At 38.6% G+C, this 15,078-nt stretch overlaps 1 protein-coding gene across 3 annotated transcripts in view; it reads left to right on the forward strand.

Annotated features, from left to right (window-relative positions):
- Positions 1 to 15,078, forward strand: part of LOC112874336 — a 32,654-nt gene that overhangs the window by 1,044 nt on the left and 16,532 nt on the right. For 2 of the 3 annotated variants that reach the window (XR_003224944.1, XM_025937611.1), the window contains exons 2-33: positions 1,488 to 1,591; positions 1,711 to 1,845; positions 1,928 to 1,978; positions 2,141 to 2,235; positions 2,304 to 2,421; positions 2,902 to 3,003; positions 3,249 to 3,431; positions 3,507 to 3,667; positions 4,955 to 5,125; positions 5,751 to 5,840; positions 5,918 to 6,233; positions 6,325 to 6,429; positions 6,506 to 6,601; positions 6,685 to 6,752; positions 7,252 to 7,372; positions 7,455 to 7,631; positions 7,741 to 7,950; positions 8,033 to 8,142; positions 8,634 to 8,730; positions 8,833 to 8,931; positions 9,014 to 9,166; positions 9,238 to 9,312; positions 9,397 to 9,891; positions 10,054 to 10,386; positions 10,478 to 10,609; positions 10,738 to 10,851; positions 10,958 to 11,142; positions 11,267 to 11,375; positions 12,233 to 12,376; positions 12,489 to 12,776; positions 13,601 to 14,254; positions 14,353 to 14,541. Coding sequence is in view for 2 of the 3 variants with exons in the window: in XM_025937611.1 (XP_025793396.1) it covers positions 1,488 to 1,591; positions 1,711 to 1,845; positions 1,928 to 1,978; positions 2,141 to 2,235; positions 2,304 to 2,421; positions 2,902 to 3,003; positions 3,249 to 3,431; positions 3,507 to 3,667; positions 4,955 to 5,125; positions 5,751 to 5,840; positions 5,918 to 6,233; positions 6,325 to 6,429; positions 6,506 to 6,601; positions 6,685 to 6,752; positions 7,252 to 7,372; positions 7,455 to 7,631; positions 7,741 to 7,950; positions 8,033 to 8,142; positions 8,634 to 8,730; positions 8,833 to 8,931; positions 9,014 to 9,166; positions 9,238 to 9,312; positions 9,397 to 9,891; positions 10,054 to 10,386; positions 10,478 to 10,609; positions 10,738 to 10,851; positions 10,958 to 11,142; positions 11,267 to 11,375; positions 12,233 to 12,376; positions 12,489 to 12,776; positions 13,601 to 14,254; positions 14,353 to 14,541 (5,480 nt within the window). In the remaining variant the exon portion in view is untranslated. Of the gene's footprint in view, positions 1 to 1,487; positions 1,592 to 1,710; positions 1,846 to 1,927; positions 1,979 to 2,140; positions 2,236 to 2,303; positions 2,422 to 2,901; positions 3,004 to 3,248; positions 3,432 to 3,506; positions 3,668 to 4,954; positions 5,126 to 5,750; positions 5,841 to 5,917; positions 6,234 to 6,324; positions 6,430 to 6,505; positions 6,602 to 6,684; positions 6,753 to 7,251; positions 7,373 to 7,454; positions 7,632 to 7,740; positions 7,951 to 8,032; positions 8,143 to 8,633; positions 8,731 to 8,832; positions 8,932 to 9,013; positions 9,167 to 9,237; positions 9,313 to 9,396; positions 9,892 to 10,053; positions 10,387 to 10,477; positions 10,610 to 10,737; positions 10,852 to 10,957; positions 11,143 to 11,266; positions 11,376 to 12,232; positions 12,377 to 12,488; positions 12,777 to 13,600; positions 14,255 to 14,352; positions 14,542 to 15,078 lie in introns of those variants that run through there. The other variant, XM_025937612.1, reaches the window with a different exon arrangement.

Below are 15,078 nucleotides of genomic sequence, written 5' to 3' on the forward strand. Positions count from 1 at the left end.
GCTGGGATAGGGGATGCGCAGTGGAGTATTTAGATCCCTGAATATGAGGATTGCTGTTATTGAGATGCTATCATATTGGAAACTGACCAATATAAAACTGGAGATGCAAGTGGTACGTCTTCACGTATAGATTGTTCACGCAAAATAACTGTAAGTGGAATATGTAACTGATGTTCCTGACTGGCTGAATCTGTACACTCACTAAACTTGTTAAATATGCTAACATTTAGTCAACGGTCAGACCTGTGCTAATGTTTGGGCTCAGAATCCTTCAGCGAGCTGAACTCATAATCCACTTCACACGCACATCTGAAATGCACTGTTTTTTTTACAGCAGAGTTATGCTTAGGGTTGCAACTGTAAGAGCTTTAGGAATGGAATGAGGAGGGCATGGAAGATGAATTATGCATGTCGTGTGGAACAATTATTTCCCTCAAAAGTAATACCCCAGCAGACACGTGTGGCCTGCATATAAGAACACAATATATTTGGACAACATGGTTTGCTGATTTTTTTTTAAAAGGTACCTTCACAGTGATAAGCTGATCATCTGAACATGCTGATTGTCTGGACTGTGCTTGAAAAATGGAGCATACAAAGATACACATCTCTCCTGCATATTCTCAGAAAAAATTGCCTGAATTGGAGCATAATCTTGGTTCTGATTGCTTATAAGAGCTTTTCAACCTCATGTTAGGCACTGATGATAAGGTGTCCACAGGATAAAATGAGAGTTGAATTTTCATTTGTAGTCACGGTTGCTTGCATGATAAATCTGTATTCTCTGTGATGTTTTTCCTTTTGGGCTGGGGGCATACATTTATCTGCCTGGTACACAACTTCCCAGCCATACCTGAGAAAAATAAATACAGCAATGGTTGGCACTTGGCAACGATATTTTTAGATATGTTGCAGGAATTTTTCATAGCAGGTGATTGCATAATGGGTGTATTTGTGAGCCTGATTTTGGTCAGACATCTATATTATTTGCTGACATGTTAGTTAACATTGCATTTGGAAATCAAGGTGTCATTTGTCTTCAACATTTGATGAGAACATTACAGGAATTTATTGAGCTTGTAATGAAGACTGTGTCATGAGAAGTGTATGGGACGATAGTAGGTATCAGATGCCCTTTTGTGTTAGTGACCACAGGATGTGAGTAATATTGCATCATTGGATAGATGGACAGGATATTTGATGTCAGCAAATAATATAGATGCAATTGGGTCGCTTGCAGAACAGTTCTGGATATTTGATGCAATTGGGCAATTGGCAGTGGCTTCATGATGATATCAAAATACAATGTGTGGTCCATATTACTTAATAAGTGTTAGCTAGAGCTTGAAGATACCCACATTCGTTTGTGCTCATGCATGATGACATACATTTTTCTTGCCCCATCTATCGACCATATTTTCATCATTGATACCGTCTGTATCTTCTGTTACCTAATGACACAAATCTTTTCTGCAACATTATTCCAGGCGATGTAGAGCTCACGAACATGCAATTGAAGCCAGAAGCGCTCAATTCTTTGAAGTTGCCTGTTAGAGTCAAAGCTGGTTTCCTTGGTTCAGTGAAACTCAAGGTTTGTAGTAATTTCTTTGCTTAGTACAAATGCAGCACTAGTTTGCTGTATTTGTGATTTTATGATTCTTTGTAATAAGGAGGAACGGGATAAAGGAGGTTCATGTCAATGATTGTTAGGTTCCATGGAGCAGGCTTGGACAAGAGCCAGTTTTGGTTTATCTTGATCGGATTTTTATACTAGCAGAACCAGCAACACAAGTTGAAGGTTGCAGCGAGGATGCTGTCCAGGAAGCAAAAAGAAGTAGAGTTAGGGTAATAAACTTCTGATGGTAGCTAAGTGATTTTGCAATCTATCAGATCCATGCAAGTACTGATTTGTTTGTTATTTGCACAGGAAATGGAGATAAAATTATTGGAGCGCCAGCAGCAACTGAAATCTGAACTAGTATGTGCCGATACCTAGTTCTGTACTATTGTACTATGACCATGGACTGCTAATGGTTGGGAGAGTCATGCTCCCCTACATTTTTTACCTGCTGTTGTGGGGTTTGGAGCTGACCATCTTAGATACTTTGTTTATTTCTCATTGCAATTTTCTCTTTTGAAGAATTCGTCATGGCTTGGATCTTTCATTAGCACTGTAATTGGAAATATCAAGTTATCTATCGGCAATATTCATATAAGATATGAAGATGTAGAGAGGTAATGCAATTCTGTTTGGTGTATTTATCTTTCATGATATATATTAAAATACCATGACTTTCCTGTAGCAATCCAGGCCACCCTTTCGCAGCAGGTGTGGTACTTTCAAAGCTTTCGGCAGTTACTGTGGACGACCTTGGAAAGGAGACTTTTGCTACTGGTGGGGATTTGGAACGAGTAAAAAAGGTACATCGTTCCTAAGTTCTACATTTTGTTTCTATTATTAGTCTGATTTTATTTCATGTCTGCTGATAACATCTGGTAGTTCAGTTTCGTTTTTGCTATCCACGGGTAATCCTTTTTTCAAAAGGAAAGTGAGTACATGAGCAAATGCCTGTGACATTTCTTTGACATATCTATCTTCCATCTCTAAAAAATGGTGCTTTTTAAGTTTTTGCATAGAAAAATATTAGTTTCCACAGTAACAACAACTATGATTCACTTTCCAGTTTTCTAATTTTGGTGTTATTCTTGTTTGCACAAAGGTTTCTGCACCTAGAATGAATTGTGTTCCCTTCAATTAATGCATCCTTTTGAATTTGGGAGCATCTGGCATATTTATCTTGCATTTTCTTTCAGCTTTGGCTTTTCTTTTCCTTTCAATCATCTCGCATAAGTTCTTTATCTTACTTGCCTTTGGTAGCTTACTAGTAAATGTTTCTGCAGTCTGTTGAACTTGAGAGTCTGGCGATGTATTTCAACTCCGATAGCAGTCCTTGGACTGTGGATAAGCCCTGGGAAGATTTACTGCCATCGGAATGGAGTCAGGTACCTTCCAGTTGTGTTCATTCGCAAATAAAGACCCTGGCTTGAGAGTATAAATCTGCATAGAGACAGTTGTCCTCTCCCTCTCCCCATTTTTTTTTTTTGCAATATCTGCCAGCACAGCCACATGGAGGATTGATGGGTAGGCATGGTGCTATAGTGAGGTTTTAGTGGGAGGTTGTCTGTTCTTCCATTGTTCGCATCCAGTTACCTGAAAAATATTTGTTGTTTTATAAAATGTATTTCAGATTTTTGAGTTCCCAGAGCAGGGCAGTTCCGGATCTGTTTCAAAAAAGCACACTTACATTTTACAACCTGTATCTGGCAAAGCAAAATATACAAAAATACAACTTACTGAGGCAAAGAAAACAGGACAGGCATTGCAAAATGCTGCTGTTGATTTGGATGATGTTACTCTTTCATTATCAAAGGTTTGTAATCTTGTCTTTTATCTTCCAGTTTTATCCGAAGCACTGTGAACGGTAATACCTTTTTCCTCAAACCAGGATGGCTACAGGGACATCTTGAAGATGGCTGACAATTTCTCTTCTTTTAACCAACGGCTGAGATATGCTCATCTCCGACCTTCGTTACCAGTAAAATCAGATCCACGGGCATGGTGGAAGTATTCATACAAGGTGGTGACTCAGGAAATAAAGAAATCAAGGTATAATCTGCATATTCTTCTCTGACCTCCAATTCATACATTGATTCCGTAGTTTTTTAGTATCATGAATCTATTTCCATTCCCCATATGTGATGAACCTTGGTTCATCAATGGGGTAAGAAGCACCAGTGGGAGGATAGCCTGATGTTGTTCTTAGAATGGGAGATGGGGTGAGTTGACCCTTAAGGCAATAATCTCTGGGATTAAGGAAACAAACCAATCTGATCTTATATCTAACAACAGCCAAATCGTAAGGCTTTAGTTCTGTGGGTACTGTTTGAACAGTAGCTGCGCATGAACAGTGCACCAGCCCTAAAGGGCCATGGTGCTGCTTCCCCCCCCCCCCCCCACACACACACACAAACACACACACACAAAACATGTGCCCTAACGGTCTGCATATGACAGAATCAGTGTTCACTTAGGTGCTGTTTGGTTAGGAGAATGTAAACGCAAACGGTAATGGAATCGATCACGGCTGTGACCTGAAAACAGTAATGAATTCCTGTGATTGTTTGGTGCTCATCTGGTAATGGAAAGGGAAACAGGCAATGAACAAAGGCCCTGTCGCTACTCCCGCAGACCACATGTCCTCGCTCCACCAGCTAGCTAGTGCCAGGCGCGAGCGATGAGGGATTGGCCAATCGCGAGGAGCGCAGGTAAAAGAAAGCAGGATGGGATCTATTTCACCTCACGATGGAGCGTTAACACCTTTGAAATACATGGGAAGCGATTCCACGGTATCGTGTTACGGAGCACTCGAAGCAAACATGAAACAGCGTTATCCGTCTGCACCGTAATCAGTTCCCGCAGCAAAGTGGATGAACCAAACACTACCTTAGTTTCTAGTTACATTATCCTCCTGCGTAGCTCGGGCTACCTATATACCAGAGGAGTGGTTATTGTGTTTTGCTTTACTTCACAGTAAGTCCAATGCACATCACAGAATTTGTTTTAATCATGCAGCAGGTTATTTGCTTGTATTTTTCTTTGTTTGGGTGGGGCCGATAGTTTATATTTGTAGTATTGCACCATATGTGATATGTCAGCTACTTTTATGTAAGAACAAGTGACTCAAGCACCTGATAATCCTGGCAATTGATTTGATTCTTTGTTTCTTATCATTACTTTATGCTAGGATGGGTGTTCAAGTAGTATCACTGATATTTTGTTTGACATTGTTTTCTTTAACTTTATTGTCATTTATTTCTCATCATTTCATTTGCTTTTATGTTAATGCGATGTTGTCGATTTTTTTGCGGTGATATATCTATCTTATGTGTGCAGTTGGAGTCTATCTTGGGAGCAATTGTTGAGAAATGCACGACTTCGGAAGGCATATGTATCTTTATATGCATCCCTCTTGAAATCTGACATGAGCCGACTGGTTGTTGATGACCATGAGGAGATTAAGAGGATGGACCGTGAACTTGATATGGAGGTTATTCTACAATGGAGGTAACATGCTTTTGCTTGTCCTTGAATACATCCTCCATGAGGATTATCCTGTGATTCCTGGCTGCAAATGTTAAGTGAAAAAAGCTGGTAGAATGATGCATGATCTGTGCCAGAGGTTCCTAAAAGAGTGTGATATAGAATTTAGGGTGGTTGCCCGAAAGTTTTGCCTTCACAATTTTGTACTTGGTGATCTTTGCTTGATCCACAAAAGAAGTTCACCTTACTCACTGTTTGTTCCCCACTTCCCTATATTCTCTTAGTTGCTCAGCTACCCTCTTCCCAGTAAAGACCGTTAAATGAGTGCTATACTGTTGTTGCCCCAGCCTTCCTATCACTGCCTGGGAAAGAACATTGAATGCATGCTATACTGACATTGGCCCAGCCGCCGAGCCTTTTGATGCTCCTGTAAATTGCATGCTATAATGAATACATGCTCACTTGTTCCATGTAAACTGCATGTTTCAGAGCATTTTACCATGTATACCATCTGCACTGTTGTCTCTTCTCATAATTATTTCCACTCAATGAAAAATTATGCTACATACGTGCTTATACCACATCATTTATCCCATTGAGGATTGTAGATTCCTCAATTCAATTACTTTTAATCTCTTACTTTGTGTAGGATGTTGGCTCACAAGTTTGTAGAACAGTCAGCAGAGACGTATCAGTATGCTCAACAAAATAAAAAGCAATCCTGGTGGTCATTTGGATGGTTGATTTCTGGGCCATACAATCTTATTTTTTCTGAACTGTTAAATATGTGGCAATTAATCAGTGCTCTTCATACAGGACTGGCTCTTCAAAGGACGAGGAAGATTTAAAGAGTTTTACTGATGAAGATTGGGAAAGATTAAATCAGATCATTGGATACAAAGAAAACAATGAGTATATCCCTGATCAGCAGGATATGAAACTGATGCAATTTGATTTTGAAATACGTATGAATCATAATGCATCAAAGCTTACCATTGATGATTCGGAGTGCCTAGCTGATCTCTCATGTCAAGATTTCTTCTGTAACTTGAAGATGTATCCGGAGGCAAAAATATTTGGTCTGAAGCTTGGTTCCTACAGGCTGTTATCTCCATATGGCCTGCTTGCTGAGGTTTCTGTTTGATTCTTCAGTTTGCCTTTTACACATTCATATTCTGTAAATTATGGTAGTCACTCAAACGATTCCATATTCTGTACATCAGAGTGCAAATGCTGTTGACTCTTTTGTTGGTATCTTCTCCTACAAACCATTCGATGAGCAACTGGATTGGAGTTTGACAGCTAAAGCTTCTCCTTGTTATATAACTGTAAGTTATTCTCGTTATACCTTTGTCTGCATGCATTTATTCTACTCTTTGATTATTTGAATTTCTGTTCTGATAGTATTTAAAAGATTCAATCGATCAAATCGTTGGCTTCTTCAAGAGTAGCCCTACCATTAGCCAGAACCTGGCACTAGAAACTGCTGCTGCTGTACAGGTATCTACAAGTAAATTTGATTTGAAGAAATACTGTTTCATGGGATCAGATGATTGATTGATCATTCTGTGTTGCTTTGTAAGATGACATTAGATGAAGTGAAACGGACCGCTCAACAGCAAATGACTCGGGTGCTTAAAGATCAGTCCAGGTTAGTATAATTTCTTCACCATTTTCATACACCAAGAACAAAAGAAATATATTGACATGGATAAAAAAGATAATATAAAAACAATTCTCTAGGAGTTGTGGGTTCAATAAGATTTCAGTGCCTTTCATGAAGCAACCTGTGCATTACAAGCTTCCTACCAGTAATTGTTGTTATGGAAAAAAAACTGATTCAGCAACCATAGTTTTGTACTCAGTAACTACAATAATAAGGGGAGTAAATATTTTAATAGCATTTCAACCTCAAAAATGGTAGTTGAAAAATGTTGTTCATTTTACGTAAAAATAAGGATTGTTGTCACTTTGTCTATAACATGAAATTATGCTGACGTCATTGGTTTCGGTTCATATTTAAATTACTCTACATCATTGCTTTCCTGTACTCCTTTGCTTCTATTCCAAAGTCACTAAAGGACTTAGTTATACTTTCTTTTGTCAATCCTTTCTTCGATTCTGACTAGTCAATTACATAACCCTATCAGGTTTTCCCTGAACATGGATATTGCTGCTCCTAAAATTACTGTCCCTACCAAGTTCCGACCAGATGATGTACATGAGACTAAGCTTTTGCTTGACCTTGGAAATTTAGTTCTTCGGACAGAGGTGGTGTCCGCTATTTGAAAGTACGATTTTGTTGTCTTAACTAGTTGGTTTTGAGTGCTACTAATGTCACTTGTTGCTTCAGGAAATATGGGATTCCTATTCTTCAGAAGAGCAGGATATATATCTAAACTTCAATTTGGTGCTTAGTGATGTATCTGCATTCCTAGTGGATGGTGATTACCATTGGAATGAAACATCTGATGGAATCAACTTGTTGCCAGTGATTGACAGGTGTGGGATTGCTTTGAAGCTTCAGCAGGTAAAACAATACTCCACCTTCTCCTCCCCACACAAAATAATTGAAAATTAAAGGAGGGAAATTAAATGTTATCAACATGACATGGGTCGCTGCTCCTTCTGTGGCACAGATCCACTTGGAAAGTCCTCTGTATCCTTCCACAAGAATGGCGATACGGGTTCCTTCCTTGGGATTTCATTTCTCTCCAGCACGCTATCATCGTTTGATGGAAATTTTAAAGATTTTTCAAGATAGTGATAGTGAGAATAGCACTTCAGATCTTGAACACTTGTGGGATCAGGCTGACTTTGAAGGATGGTCGTCTCTTCTCACATGGAAGGTTTGCATTGTAATGTACTCACTAATGATCCATCATTTAAGGATTATGTTCATTTTCAATTTTTTCCTTGATTTGTTATTAGGGTGTTGGAAACCGGGAAGCTGCTTGGCAACGCAGATACTTGCGTCTGGTGGGCCCATTTCTCTATGTATTTGAAAATTCAACGTCTACAACATACAAGCAATGGCTCAGGTTATGAACTTTCTTATATAGTTCTTAATTCTAAGTAATTGTCAAGTTTGGAGTTTTTAGTGTCTACATGCATGTTTAGTTGATGCTGTCTGGGATTCCACTGAACACTACCCCTGAATTTATCGTGTTTACCATCGCAAAATTACTCGAATTTCCAACATATGAAACTTTAAATACTTGTTAGTATTTTCATCATGAGCCATTGCTTCAGCAATGGTAGAATCTTGAGCTTGTTGTGTCATCTTTTGTACCTCGGTACTTTTACAGGTATTTTTATAATCAAGTTTCTCTACCTGGTGATTTGTGCTTCTGATACCAAGACCATCAGATATTTTGCATTGTTTAATGCCTTCAATTTTTCAATAACAACATGATAGTTAAATCTATGTCTGGTAGACATGATGTCGTGTGATTATATGAATGGTTTCTGTTCATTTTGTTTCTTTTATGTGCCTGCACACTTGTTTTTACCTGTTTGTGTTGAGTTGCAGTTTACGTGGGAAACAAGTTCATCAGGTCCCTACTGAGCTTACAAATGGTGTGCATAACATCCTGGCACTGCACGATTCTGGCCAAGTTAATCCCAAGGAATGGTCAAGTAGCACAGTTCATTATCCACTTCATAAGTGTTATTCTGCTTCAATCCTCCTGGCATAAATTATTATCTTAATAAACTTTCTTCTCTTACAGATTGTGGAGGACACTGGTGCTTTAATTTTGTTGTTTGATAATGAGGAAGGACGAAAGATATGGCAGAGCCGCTTGCAGGGTGCTATATACCGTGCATCGGTACTCCTTGCTCTTTTTGTCAATTCTTCATTGCATTATTTATCTTCTGTTGGCATCCTTACAATTATTAGCCTGCTTGCAGGGTTCTGCTGCAGTCTCGAGCTTTCCTGAAGTTGCTCTCCCGTCAGAGACCAACTCATTCAAAGGCAACTTTACGGATATTGTTGACACAGAGAAATTATTTGTTGCTGGCATTCTTGATGAGCTAAAGATATGCTTTTCATGTGGCTATGAGGTATTTCTTTCATAACTAACATTCTTTGTAATCTTGATTTATTGTTAATAATGTAACCCATGCTTCTGTAGAGTAACCACAAACTAAAAAAAATTCTTCTAGCTAAAGAGAGCAGCCTGTTTGAATTTCGGGCAGTTGGTGGCCAGGTATCAATCTTTTCATCTGTTTTCCACTTTTGCTCCTTGCTTTGCGATTTATTTATATATATGTTTTCTTTTGGAACAAAACAGGTTGAACTTTCAATTAAAGGTGGCAATCTACTGATAGGAACTATTTTGGGGTCACTAGAAATTGAGGACCAGTATTACTACCCAGGAAGTCCAGTGCCAAGGTTCTTGGCAAGGTCTTTTATAAATAGCATGCAAACCCAAGAAGTCCCCTCACCTAGTCGAAAGAACAGTGCAGGACCTAAAGGCACTCCATTGAAGAAAACTGACAGCGAGGAAAACTTTTTTGAGGCATCAGATGATTTTGATGAATTTGAAACACCTATGGTTCAAGAGAGGACTATATCAGATTATTTCAGTACCCAGAATTTCTTGCCTACTAGTCTTCCTTCCCTACAGCCCCCAACATTTAATCGAATACCTGGTTTGATACCAGACAGTGAACTTCAAACTGTCGGATTCACTTTTGATGGTAATGATACTTTCGACAGTTTTGTGAAAGCTCAGATAGTGATTTATGACCAGCATTCTCCCCAGTACAACAACTTGGACAACAGGGTAAATATCTCAAATCTTGTCTGTTATATGCTTAGGTTTTGTATAGATGAACCTATTCCTCCTAGCGTATTGATCATGCTTAGGCTTATTGTATCAATGTAGCTATTCCTCCTACCACCTCGATCATGTGTGATATTTCATATTGTTGCTACATTTTACCAGGTAGTTGTAAGCATTGCTACTTTGACCTTCTTTTGCCATCGGCCAACTGTTATTGCAATCATGGAATTTATGAATTCCATCAACCTTGCAAATGGGCCTGATACTGATAAAGATAAAGACACATATCCTGCTACTGTAGAAGGTGGTACAATTGAGGAATCTATGTCTGATCTGGGACCAGAGCCAGCCATAAAAGGGTTACTGGCTAAAGGTAAAAGCAGAATAGTTTTTCATCTTACGTGCAACATGGCAGAGGCACAGATATTACTGATGAATGAGAATGGTGATCGGCTTGCTACTTTATCACAAAATAACCTCTCAACTGATATAAAGGTAATATGACCATCTCTAATCTTCGTCATAGGTTTTGGTTTGGATTTTTTTAAGCATGCTAGGTTCTTGACTATCTGTGGCATTACTCAAGGTGTTCACATCATCATTCAGCATAAAGGCTGCACTTGGAAACCTTAAAATAAGTGATGATAGTCTTCGTAGCAGTCACCCTTACTTTTGGGTTTGTGACATGCGAAATCCTGGAGGACATTCATTTGTGGAGGTATTCCATTTTAATTGATTTAACTTTCTTGTTGTAGGCTGTAACTTATTATGCTTTAAATTTTTTCTAGAAAATAATCTTTTTATGAATCGCAGAAGAATAATCAATTTTTAAAAATCATGGTGCAGATTGACTTTAGTTCATATAATGTTGGTGATGAAGATTATTGTGGTTATGACTATAGCCTTGTAGGGCAGCTTTCTGAAGTTAGAATTGTGTACCTAAACCGTTTTGTTCAAGAGGTATGGTGTTTAGAGCTCAATTTGTTTCTTAATCCTGCAAATAGTTTAACCTCTCCCTCTGTCTCTGTGTGTGTGTGTGTGTGTGTGTGTGTGTGTGTCTGTGCAGATTATCAGTTATTTTATGGGACTTGTCCCAAAAAGTTCTGATGGTGTTGTAAAGCTGAAAGACGATGTGACTAACTCGGAGAAGTGGGTTAGCAAAACTGATATGGAAGGGTCACCTGCTCTCAAATTGGATGTTTCTTTCAGTAGGCCTATAATTTGTATGCCCCGTGAAACTGATAGTGCTGAGTAAGGATGCTTTTGTGTATATGAACATGATTTATTCTTCTTCTTCTTTAATACAAAGATTCGCAGCTCTTGTGCGTGTTTGAGAAAAACATGATATCTTAAAGGTGATCACTTTGGTTTGCAGCTTTTTGGAGCTTGACGTCCTATACATAACTGTCCAAAATGAATTCCAGTGGATAGGTGGTGATAAGAATGAGATGAGCGCTGTTCACTTAGACATTTTGACAGTTACAGTAAGTTCACTTCGTCAACAAGTTCTCTCTTTTTAATTGGGAATCAAGAGGGGAGATCTGTGCTGGACGTATCTATTTATTAACAATGAACAGGGATTAGCATAGATATTCGGAAATGGCCTGCATCATATCATTAGAAGATCCTATTCAAGAAGTCAACACCTTGGAGCAGGAACTGTTTCCATAATTCCATCTTTATCTTGGGCCACTTCATCAAATGCCAAAATTGTGCCAACATGTAACTTAGAGGTCATGTGTTAACCTAGCAGTGGTATTGCTGTTCTATTGATTTGATTACTACTCCTTCCATTCCAATTTATAGGTCGTTTTGGCTTTTCTAGATACATAGTTTTTGCTATGTATCTGGACATTGCGTATATCTAGGTGCATAAGAAAAACTATGTATCTAGAAAAGCCGAAACGAGCTATAATTTGGAACGGAGGGAGTAGCTAGACGAAGATGGTTAGGCTGCACCTTTTTAGAAACAAGAACAAGATTCCTTGCGCATCTAACGACGTTGGGTGTTTAAATCTCAACATACTGAAATTTACTGTGAACAAATTTATGCCATCATGAAATTTACCTGTCTCATATAGCTGATCTTGTTGTAAAATAGTAACAGGCTTCTGAGTGCAGCTTATAGTAGCCATGACTGATTGTATCTTTATTATGATTTTTGTGTTTTAGGCTTGCAGGAATCTATGCCAAGTTCCTGTCATGTTGAACTTTATGTTTTAGTTTCCTATTTAGAACACTGAGCAACCAAACAGCTGTTTTGCATATTTTATTCCTCATCACAGTGTCTTGATACCGTGCTTAAAATCATTCTATAGAACTAATAAACTTTCCTTTATAGGTAAAGGACATAAATTTAGTTATTGGTATGGATATGGTGCGTGGTGAAACCATAATTCAAGATGTGGAAGGTCTTTCATTTGAACTTCGTAGATCGTTGCGTGATCTCAGGCATCAATTGCCAGCGGTGGAGGCAGCAATTAAGGTAGCACATTTGCTCTGAATGCATCTTTAATTGGAGGCCCCTGGTTAGATTAATTTGTTTTTCTTATAGCTCCATTGAGATGCTTGTTTCTTTTATCTACAATATCTTGTAGGTGGATGTTTTGAAAGCAGCACTATCTAATCGAGAATATGAGATCATATCTGAATGTGCATTGTCTAACTTCTCCGAGACACCACGTACTATGCCTACTCTGGATGATCCTCGATATGGCACTGCCACTACTCCATCTCATGCATCAGCATCATCTTCTGAAAGTATTCAGGACTTGTCCCATGATGCGGAAACATGGATATCTAATAAATTTTCTGTCTCAATAAATCTGGTTGAGCTTTCACTGCATTCAGGATCAACAAGAGATTCTCGTCTGGCTAGTGTGCAGGTATTCAATTTTCATAGAGAAAAATACTTTGGAACTGCATTGACTGCTCTGTTTGTTTTTCATAGCTTTTCCTTTACCTTGCATGTGCTTGTCTCAAATCATGTTAAAAGCTTGTCTGAACTCAACTTTGTACAATAGCATACCACTTGTGACATTATCCCTAAACATGTGGTGAGCATTTCGCTCTCTAGCTGAACCGGTATCAGTAAGTGTACTTTTACACGTAAAATGAAGTAACATTGTGATAGTTTTGCAAGAAAAATGTAAATTCTAACGAAAATTTCTTAAGTTTTAGTTTGTTTATACAAAGCCTAGAAAAATGAGATGTGTATTGCATTTGGTACCAGTTTCTCACCACTAGACAGGAACAACTTGAAAAATGGACCCCAGCCAGTCTTCCGTGAGGGAAATTTAGTATACTCCTAGCCTAACAAATAAAAGTATCAAAACTGCATTTAGTATGTTTGGAAAGGTTCAAGAGGGTTCACAGGCTTGGTACATGGTCATTTATATGGAGCTGCTCAATCTCAGCTATGTAAATAGTGAACACAAACATAGGACAACCTAGAGGGATGGAGGTACATTCTCTCCAAATATGGATAGAATGTAACAATGGGAATTGGTATAGGTGTCTATAGTCACTTGAGAATCAGATAAATTTTTTTATGCTGTTTCTCTGTGTGTTGAAGTATTCTTCTGGTGCCTTATTTTGTGAGTCTAGGTCAGATTTTAAGTATACATTTCCCCCTTTGGAGATTTCTTTCATATGGGTCTATAGCTCTTTACTCGGATTGGTTTACATCTCATATATTTTCTTTATGCAGGCGAGTGGTGCATGGCTTCTCTATAAATCAAACACACGAGAAGAGAGTTTTCTGTATGCTACCCTCAAAGGCTTTTCTGTTTTTGATGATCGTGAAGGAACAAAAGATGAGTTAAGGCTTGCCATTGGAAAATCTGCAACCGTTCGAGACACATCATCCGCTGATGGCTATGATAATCCTAATGAACCTGATTCAGGCGAACAAAGAATACAAAAGGATCTAGGCCTTGAGCCAATCCCCTCGATGCTCATTCTTGATGCCATCTTCCGAAAAGCTTCATCATCTCTCTCTCTCTGTGTTCAGCGACCCAAGTTTCTTGTGGCACTTGACTTCTTACTAGCCATAGTTGAGTTCTTTGTGCCATCCGCTCGGAGTCTTTTATCCAATGACGAAGACAAGGACCTTCTACACATGATTTCTCCAGTGGTATTGAATGATCAGATTTATTATCAGGAGGATTCAACATTTAGTCTTTCACCTCAGAAGCCCTTGATTGTTGATAGTGAAAGATTTGATCACTTTATATATGATGGGAAGGGTGGAAAGTTATATTTGCTGGATAGAGAGGGTAAAATCATATCAAGCCCTAGCTCTGAGAGTTTTATTCATGTGCTGGGGTGTAAGAGGTTGCAATTTCGGAATGTCACTATAGTGGTAATATTCTGTGCTTTCAATTTCTATTATTCCCACTTTATACTTACCACACCTATATAACCTTTTTTTTGTCTTGGCAATGCGATATCTTGCTACAGAATGGTGAATATTTGGACTCCTGTGTTTCTCTCGGTGATGATTGCTGTTATTCAGCATCAGAGAATGACTGTGTCTACTTAATAAGAGAAGATGATGGTCTTTCGCCAGGTCCCAGCAAGGAAATTGCAGAAGACACAATTAAGAATGAAAGTGCTGACGTATCAACAGAATTCATAATGGAATTACAGGTATTGCTTTGTACTTGTAGCTATATTTCAGACATCAATTCATAACTTTCTTAACACAGTTTTCTCGTGTACCGCACAATATCGTATTCTATACACCCCCTAGTCATTATGTATATAGCCAATGGCTAGTATACAAGGAAGGAACTACAAGTATGCAAGGAATGAACAAATCACTGGCTATACATTCCCTAATACTTAAGATTTAGCATGAATTGGTTTATTCATGTCTTGAATTCAAGTCTGGCTGGTGCATTTTAAATAGAAAAATTGCAGCCGACTCTATAGCACATCTTGTTAAACCTGCGGGAGCTGGGAGGGAAGGGGCTCCTTTCCTCATAAGTGCTTAAGCTTTTGGATCAATGGGCTGGTGCATGTGGCTTATAATCATAAGATTCCTAAATCCGCAAGATTTTCCAAAATTCCACCATCTGTGCTAATTGTTAAGTAGTGCAGTTTCCAGCAGGTTACAACTTACAAACTATGGAGCAACTCCATATGTGATTTTCTAAACTGCTGCATCCACACATGAGTGTCAAT

The sequence above is a fragment of the Panicum hallii genome, chromosome 9 (genome assembly GCF_002211085.1).
Source record: "Panicum hallii strain FIL2 chromosome 9, PHallii_v3.1, whole genome shotgun sequence".
NCBI lineage: Eukaryota > Viridiplantae > Streptophyta > Magnoliopsida > Poales > Poaceae > Panicum > Panicum hallii.